Source organism: Morone saxatilis, unplaced genomic scaffold (genome assembly GCF_004916995.1).
Source record: "Morone saxatilis isolate NCDOM2014 unplaced genomic scaffold, NCSU_SB_2.0 Contig10, whole genome shotgun sequence".
Lineage (NCBI taxonomy): Eukaryota > Metazoa > Chordata > Actinopteri > Moronidae > Morone > Morone saxatilis.
Window position 1 is genome coordinate 18,740,876 of NW_023339652.1, and position 9,649 is coordinate 18,750,524.

The 9,649-nt window shown below is 39.4% G+C and overlaps 1 protein-coding gene across 1 annotated transcript in view; it reads left to right on the forward strand.

Moving 5' to 3' along the window:
* lmo3 (LIM domain only 3) overlaps positions 1–9,649 on the forward strand; it is a 47,604-nt gene that overhangs the window by 858 nt on the left and 37,097 nt on the right. Inside the window, exon 2 of the mRNA XM_035675145.1 lies at positions 3,393–3,606. Coding sequence (XP_035531038.1) covers positions 3,393–3,606 — 214 coding nt within the window. The remainder of the gene's footprint in view (positions 1–3,392; positions 3,607–9,649) is intronic.

A 9,649-nucleotide genomic window follows, 5' to 3' on the forward strand; every position in this document is an offset into this window, starting at 1 on the left:
CACTACAGAACCTGTTTGATACTGTCCTTTGGATGATTCCTCCTAAAATTTTTAGTTTCTATACGTGCGTGCGCAGGTGATGAAAAATGTCCTGTATGTGCATGGACAGATGTTTAAATTCAAAGGGGCACACGCGCCGGCAGTTTGCATGTCTTCTTGCCCCCATTTAATAAAACTCAGAGTTTTCCCCTCCCTGTCAGGTGAAACTTGGTTTAAAAAAAAAAAAAGCTTTTTCTACTTAACGCCCTAGGCTTGTGTTTGTTACCAACTTATGGTGGCGGTGAGGTTGAACGGCCCCATCCCCAGTGAAAATCCAGGTTAGTTTTGTGTGGTCAAGTCCCTTCCCCCAACTAGGCCTGCACAATGTGATAAAAAAAGGCCACAACCGACAGATATTGCCGCACACACGTCACGTGATTGTACAAACGCTCAGCTTATCCTTTTTTTTGGGCTCTTTCCTCTTACCATCAGCGAGAACAAGAGGGTTTTCCACGGTCACCAGTCATCTGGCCAGAGCCTACAGCTATCGCTATACATGCTGTTTGTCCCCACCGGCAGTTGACCCCTTTATCAACAACCATTAGCACCCGCTTCTGTAATTTGGATATGCCTTTAGGGGCCCAAAGGTAAGTTTTTCCATTGTACGCTAAGACCCCTGTGTTGGACATATGACAATAAACCCTCTGAATCTTGAATATTTTGAGTCAACCCAATATCAATAACGTATAATCCATATGAGAAGATTTTCACTGAACGGTTAGAAGCAACTTTGTAGATTCCGTGTACATTAATTGAAACGACGCAGGAGGGAAAAGAATGGAAGAAAACACAACAGCCTCCTTTTACCAATGGTCAGATAGAATTTGATTTGTAATGGGGTGATATATATATTTTAAAATGTGTGTTTTCCAGACTGAGAACTACCTGTAAAGTATTTAGCCGGGTTTCAATTGAAATTGTAAAAGAAAGTTTCAGTATCTCAAAAAGCTGAAAGTGTACCTTAAGAAATATTGTGTGTGTGTGTGTGTGTGTTGTGTGTGTTTGGTGAATGGGGGACAAAAGGGAGTGGGGTGTGCTTCCTCAGGGAATGGAAGGAGAATACTAATTCTAGCCTGGTGCTATAGCCACATTGCCCCCAACCCTCCTCTCTCCTCCTCTCCCCAGTGGGCAACAAAGGCTCTCCACAGTCAGCTCAGGCCAAACAATACCACCGCTGCAAAGTCCTAGTCTGTAGCCACGCCCCTTCAAACACAGAGGAGGTCAACATGGAGGGAAAAAAGTGTCCAGGAAGAAATGTGAAACTGTGGCTTGTGTCTGTGTGGCTGCTGTTGGTCTCGCAACATTTTTGTTACTGCTGGTTCGTAGAGATCTTACTGCAGAGCCCAGTCTGCTGACCACTGACCAGCCCGCATTAACGTCTTCTTTGTCACAGTCAGTCCTTGGCTGTTCTACGGGGACTATAGTAACATCCATTACTCACAGCCTTAAAATCAGATTTTTAAAAGTACCCCTAGGCATAAATGAAGACATATAAACAAACAGTCTGCTTGGAACAATAATGTTGTGTTGATGGTTGTTCTGCAAAACAAAGTATATTTCCACATCAAAATCCTTAAAAAAAAACTCCTTCTGTTTCATAAAAAATTCCAGAATCTATGAATATGCAAATATTGTTCATTTCTAAAGCTTTCCTGCTGGACACAAGGTGTCCTACTTCACTGTAAAGTCCATTCTCAGTGTAAGTGCACTGGTGTATCACACTTTTAGTTGCATTAGTGAAGTTGCATACTGGACCAGGATTTGACTTCTAAAAATTTGTGATCATGCTGGTCACAAATCATGCTGGTAGGCCCGCCCCTTAAAATCAGTTTTTCAATGAGCACAGAGAAACTTTCCACTTTCAGCAGATGAATGTGAAAACATCCTTCTACAGTCAAACTCTGCACAGACATCATTCAAACATCACACTGTAGGAACAAGAAGAAACACTGATTTTTTACTGGAGGGGGACTTTAAATTATTACTTTTACATTATTAGTTATCCCCCCCATAAAAATACTACTGTATGAGTCTTGAGAAAAGTAGCAATTAAATTACCCCCATGCCTGTTTTTTAAGCTTTAGATAAACTATGACTAAAATACGATAACACATTTTTAGTTAAGGTGAGATCAACGCGGGGGATCTTCTCACACTATTTTCAATTCAAAGTGCAGTGCAATCTGTTTGCTCACAGACCAAGCACTGCCTCCTCCCTTCTGAGTAATGTAATGAAATCACCTGTTTCATTCTTTTCACATAGAAAAAGATAACTAATTTAATTCAATAACATTGAAAATAAAATAATACATTATTCTTTAGATATAACACAGGCCTGACCTGTTCTATATACACACTAACTAATTACATTTCCTTTGTGCATTGCATTATGGGACAATACTTTGCTTCAACTCAAAAATCAAGTGATTCCTAGTATGCAGACTGACCGTTTTTTATTTATTTTAATGTACTAAAAACAAGTGTATACTTAATTTTATACTGGAAGTGTACACTTAATTTAATGTGAACACACTACACTCAATGTCAAAACCTGTTCAGAATTAGCGTGTAGCCTAGTTTCACAGTCACACAGTGATGTGACTCAAAACGCCACTGCAAAATGTATTATTTTTGTTTGTTTTCTACGATCTTCTTGTAGCTCTCTCATACTCTCTCATATATTTTTTGCAGCTCTTTGTACATGTGTAAATGTGCATACTGACTTTATGAGTATTCTCTTTTGTAGCATGAACATACTACATACTCAGAACCTTTTTCAGAATTGTTCCAGTTGCAATTGCCCATGACCTTTTACATAACATGGTTTCAGACCCACAGTTTAATATTCCAATATGTGTTTTTGTGAGTGACAAAAAGATTTATTTTCACTCTTAACATGTTGAAAATGTCAGTTGCCTACATACAGTATATGATACCTAATTTGCTGTTTAGCAGTGCAGGTTAAAATCTTTTTTGATCATTTAGAAATATAGTAGTATATACAGTATAGACTGTTGAATGTTTATTCTCACTTTTGTCTAACTTAATTTTAGTGTCATTTTAATTGTTTGTTTTATTAACCTTATACCACCACTCTTGCTTAAGGATGGAGGAGCACAATCGAAACCAGTGATATACTATTGTGATATCTTCGACAGTTCAGCCGAGGTGCTTTATTATTTTTCCAAAACTGTAAAAAAAAAAAAAAGCCATACATGTTAAACAGTGCTTTTACTGCATCACATAGTTGCTTTAGCTTCATCTTAGAATTTTCTGTCTTACCATGAGGACATAGCCTCATAAATGTGCCACTGTTTGATGAGTGTTTAAAGCCTCTCTCTGTGCTTCTCCCAGGTATACAAATGCTCTCCGTCCAGCCGGACTCCAAGCCAAAAGGCTGTGCCGGCTGCAACCGGAAGATCAAGGACCGCTACCTGCTGAAGGCCCTCGATAAGTACTGGCACGAGGACTGCCTCAAGTGCGCCTGCTGCGACTGCAGGTTGGGCGAGGTGGGCTCCACGCTCTACACCAAAGCCAACCTCATCCTATGCCGGAGAGACTACCTACGGTAAGAGAGACGCCATCTGTGTGACGTTCAGCAAACACTGCACACCATCCAGATAAAACAATGTCTGGGTGTTTGAGAGTACCCACATTTAGTTCAGGTCTTAATTTACAAGAAAGTTTTTTCTTGGTTTGGACCTTTGACCTTTTTTTAAAGCCTCAAAATTTGCCACAACCCCGCAATTAGATAGTGACAAATTTGCACATAAATTATGGTCAGACATACAATTTCAAATTTTTTAATTAGTTAAATTTGTGGTGTTTTCTTGCTATTTATTGTATGTGTTTTAATTGATTTTGTTTATTTAAAAAACGTCAATATAACTGCCATAAATTTTGTACTGTTTTTAAAAGACATAGCTGTTGTCGCACGTTTATGTCAGGGCTGTTTAAAAATGGCAAAAACATTGTGTAGGAATTGTTGAAATCAAGATTTTAATGGATTACACACGTGGAATTTAGATTTTATCTTGAAACTTTAAAATATGACAGCTCATTACAGAACAGTAATCCAGCTAATCTGTGAGGTTTTTAGTGAAACTGACAGAAACTATGAGCTCAAAACAGCATCTTGAGTAATAAATAACTGAAGTACAACAACAAACATTTTACTCAGCTTTCACTCTATTCAAGCCATGTCACCCGTAATGTGAATTATTCTCAAAAGAATCGCAACCAATAAATAACAAATATCTCAATTTACAAGTTATTTCAGGAGAGTGGATAAGAGTAGAAGTAGATATGTGCTGATTGACAGAAATTTGTCTATGAGCCTAATTTACAGTGAGTGGACCAACATCATTTTATTATGACCTGATTAATTCAGATTATTTTGTGATCTTTTTAATTATTTGATTAAATAAATGATTATGATTTTTTTTAAGTAAACATACATACATCAGTCTTAGAAGTCTTTTGTTGACATGAATTTGTACTCTGACCTCAACATAAGAAACTCTGCTTTTCTCCTCCTTTCTCTCCTGTGTCTGGGAGTAAAGTTGGAGCTTTTATTTGCATTTCAGCTTTGTTTTACCTGCACTGGATTGAATTTATATGCTGTAACAGAGTTCACGCACCAGTTAGCAGATAAAGGTATTGTCAAGGTGTTAAAGGTCTGTGATCTAAATGTACAGCAAAGGTAGGCATTGCTGTTATATATAAAATTATTACATTGGAACTGATCACTCTAATTTGATTAACATAGTCTGCAATGTTCTCTAATGCTGCAAACAGTTTACTTAACATCAGCAACATCTCATTCCACATCATCTCATTCCACAACCCCAAATTGTATTTTTGCATTTATAAATCGCTCTAGTAATACTTGAGGGTACCATCCATATTCAGTTGTTTTACCACCCTGGATACTACCATATTTTTGTGCATTCATTATAATAATATATGAATAGGAGATGAGATTATTTCCAATATAAATCTTTTTCAAAGGAACCATCTCTCTTCATTGGCAGAAGATTATTTTAGAGCACAGCAAGTTTTTTTTTTTTTTATATGACTGGTAAAGATAGACATTTATTTCAGTGTTGTGGTGGTCGCACTGAGGCCTGCTAAGAGACAAACAGGCCTCAGCCAATGGTTTAAGAGGTGTTTACATAAGGAAAAAGTTTGTAGTTTATGGAGGCCTGGCATATGTAAAGCTTCCCACTGATTATAAGGTTATGTGTACCCCATAAGATAAAATTATTTCTGTTTTACCTTCATTCAGTTGGTGGAAGGTTTGAGACATGCAGACCTTGATTTCTGAGAGAAAAGATGTACTCCTTCACTGGCTGTTTTTTAATGAGACATTATGATTAAACTATAAAGTGTACTACCAGCTACTGCTGTTTTGACAGCACAAACACAAAGGGATGACAGGTACAAGGATCAATTAAGGTTTTAGGTTAGGTAATTTTTTTATCCTCGCTGACATTGTTTAGAGCCCCAATCAGTAATACCATTTAAAGATATAAATTACCAGACATTCTGTGGGAACAAAATCAGTATTTTGTGTGTTTCATAAAGGTCTCGTGTTTTACACTTTTCTGATGTTTTATTTGAGGTTTTGACATCCATAATAAGATATATTTGTGTTTTTAAGTACCAAAACAGTCCTCTGTACAGTTTTACATCTCCTCTGACAGGCTTCACACAGGAGCTCTAGCAAGAACAGGGTGTTTTGGGTAGTGTTTTGTCTCATTAATATCAAGCATTGCGGTGTCCTTTCGGAATGGGCCAATTGCTTGGCTCCTGGTATTGCTGCTAGCACTGGACTAACTCGGTCCTCAGAAATACACCTACCAAATGTTAAGTCGATTGGATGGAAGGTTGCCAAGAAAAGGACAGACGAACATACATACAGACAGACAGGTCGAGATTCCTTCCTTTCGGGCAGAGTCACATGCATCGTTTCTTTGTGTGGAGTTGAACTTTGGTGAACTTCGACCAACCGATAGCAAAGACGACGAAACAGGTTCCCTGCATTCATGTATGTGTGACCATAGCCTTATAGTTAGACAGTTAGACGCGCCTCTCTTCTGACTGGCTAACGGTTTTCTGTGTGACACACGGCCGAGCCAACCACAGGTAACAGACTGTAGCCCATCAGACGGTTGGTCGGGTAAGCCGTGCTGGGTAGAGATGTTCCGATACCATTTTTTCTTTTTGGATACTTGGATCGGCTGATACATACTACTGATCCGATACATGTGTGTTAAAAAATAGATATCCTGGCTCAGGTTAATGGCTTTGTCAGAGTCAGAGTAAGGCAGGTCATGACTTCCCTATCTTGGGGGAAAAATGGGACGCTTTGGGAAGTAGCAGGGTCTCACTTTGGGTCTAATAAATTAGAGGCTGAGGGCAATGACTGTATAGCTATGACATCATAACATTATAGAATTCCTGTTGGCTCTTTTTAAAGGCAGTTTCTGAATATGGGCTGTGTGCTTTTGTCCGTGTATTGGTTTGATACTTGAATATATTATAGTACCTGATCTATAGTAAAAAAAAACTTGGAAGTCTCACTGTCATAATATTTGGCCATTCAAATTTGGCCCCTCCTCCCTGGTTCAATGATACCAGAAGCGCAACCACTCTTCATCCGTCCTCACACCCTGTTTACTGTTATTGGCTGAGAGCTGCACACTGAAAAAAATTGAGTTGTGTTGTGTGTGTGTGTGGTAATCAAGGATGTGTCATCAACAGAGGATGTTGCACAATGTACAACAACCTGTAGAAAATGACACGCCCACTATAGTACCCAAGGAAAACCTGCTATTTTTTAGTTTGGGAACCAACTTTTCAGGTTCACCAGTTATTTTTGGCCGAAATGGTCTGAACTAGGTGCGCAAACCTGAATGGAGCCGGTTCCCTGTTGGTGGAAAAGGCCTATTTATGACTCATGGCTGGATTAATGAATAGACCTACAAGGCATCTGCCCTTGGGCCCAAGAGGTCAGCCTGACCGTCTTTTTGAAGTGACTTTTCTGACAAGATCTATGTTTCGAACAGTCAATGGGTTATTAAAAAGTAACTGACGTACGTTACTTCAAAGGAATTGTTTACTTTTGGTTTCACACCGGACACAAACAGTGGCCTCATGTGTTAAAGTCCTGTTTGTTTGAGCCATCCATCCATCCATCCATCCCCTTTTCCACTTCCTTACAGTGAGTGTGTCCAGAAATGATGCTAGAGGGACACCTACAGCATCATATGTTGAGAGTGAGACCGGGTTGAAATCCACACCTCAAGCCCCAAACGAGTCCCAGCCCCTGTGAAACGCGTTTGTCCATCTACCTCCCAGTGTCCACAGGTCTTTGTTGCTGATTGTGGAGCTTTAGAACAAAAACTGTAAATGTCCTCAGTTAATCAGCTGATGTGGACACTGCTTGCCTAACACCAATGCATACAGTAGCAGTGAACCCCGGCGAGGGTTTCTGAACAGGCGTGCAGGGTGAGAGGCAGACCAATTCCAACATGTTATTCTTTCATCTTCAAAGTTCAAGGTGAATGAATTGATTTGACACTCGCTATCGTGCAAGTGGCCTGCCTGTGAATGCGCCCTGACATCTCCTCAGTGCTGGCTAATGAATGGCAAATATAGCAAACCGCAGCACTCCACATCTGATCTGCAGAGCAACAAAGAAAGCCAGGCTCCATCACTGGGGCAATCAATGGCTGCAACATAACAAAGCAATACAATTTTACACACACACACACACACACACACACACACACAAACGCACACACACAGACTCCCTTACTCAAATATATTATTTCTACTTATGTTTATCTCAGTCTGTCAGCCTAGGTTAGCAACAGGAGAGGAAAAAATAAGGATGGCTTCACATTTAGTCAATTTTTATATTCCATTGGCTTTGAAAGTAAATTATTTGGGCCTTCATTACACACCCCCACCCTCTTTTTCAAGTCAATCCTTTTCCTGCTTAGCAGGGTGGCATGTTATTAGGCCTGACATAACCAGGGTTAATAGAATCTTCAGGGGTCTACAACCATGACCGATGTGGTCCCACCAGCAAAGAAATAATAATCCTGTATCATAACACATGCACAAAAAACAGTGTAAAAAAAAAACAAATATGAGGAGAAAAAACTTGAAGCTTCAGCAGTCCCTGTTTGATCAAATGTGTTGTACAGAGATGAATTTGTGTGTGTGTGTGTGTGTGTAACCAAGCCATCCCTTCATAAACCTGCAACTGCAAACATAATTACAGGTATTATCTCCTAGAGCTTGATTTGTGCTTTGCTCTCTCTGAATAAGGAGAAATGCAGCGAGAACATTTTATCAACAAATGATCCCTTTGAAACCAAAGCCTCCATTGATGATACTGGTAATAGCGTGACGCCACTGTTTATGCTGATGTGTGATTTTCACAGTACAGAGCGATAATGTTTGAAAGCCCAGAGGAGGGAGGAGAGCAGACAGACTGACACATTTAAGTTAAAAAACGCTGAGAAAATGAAGACTGCGGCACAGAGGCCTGCTGAGTGCCACCACGCACACACACACAATGCCAGCACTGGCTCCAAGGCCGGGTGCAGGCGTGAAAAAGCTGTTGGGCATCAGTTAATGGAAAACTGTAAATTCCAGGCATCCATTTTAAAGACAGCACCAGGAGAACACTTATTTATTTATCTATCTATTCATTCATTTTTTTAATCCAACTTCAATTTTCCTCTACAGTGGTTTTACTAAGATTGTAAATGCAAGCAAACTCACAGAGCCGTCAACATGGCTGGATTTATTAACGTTTTGGAAAGCTGGCTATCAGCAAGAGATAACCAACATATAGAGCATGGTTCAGTGTAATAACTTGCATTTTTTTTCCTCCTTCAGAATCAACTTTGTAGTCCACAGCCACCTTGTATAACCATGTTTGTAAATGTAAATGAAAAATGTAACTTTTTTTCATCTGGCATCGGGCTTATGACGCATTGTCAGTTTGTATGTCTGCGTCAGACGAAACTGTGACATCAAGTCAAGCTTTATCTCCACCGGCAGAGTGAAGAGAACAGGCTCTGGCTGTGTGAAGCTCATCTGTTCTTTTCAGAATTCTCATTTGGATACATTCAGCCTTATGTACATGTGTCATACCTTTAATAAAATAACTGTTCACTCTGTTATTATCACAAAGTAGCTCAGACACACACATTCCAGTAAGATCAAAATTATGAATTGTTCATTTTAAGATGCACTCTGCTGACAGGTCCATCCATACCTTGTTTCTTTTTGTGCTTTTAATTTCCTTAATGAATTCATACATTTTATTTTTTAAACATGTTGCTAAAAGGAACATTAACAACATGTATTAAGTATTGTATTGGTAAATGGACTGTACTTATATAGCGCCTTTCTAGTCTTTCGACCACTCAATTCGTTGTACACTACATGCCACATTCACCCCATGCACACACATTCATACACTGATGGCAGTGCCATGCAAGGTGCCAACTGCTCACCAGAACGGAAACTAATCATCCATACACACTCATACACCGATGCACAGCATCAGGAGCAATTTGGGGTTTAGT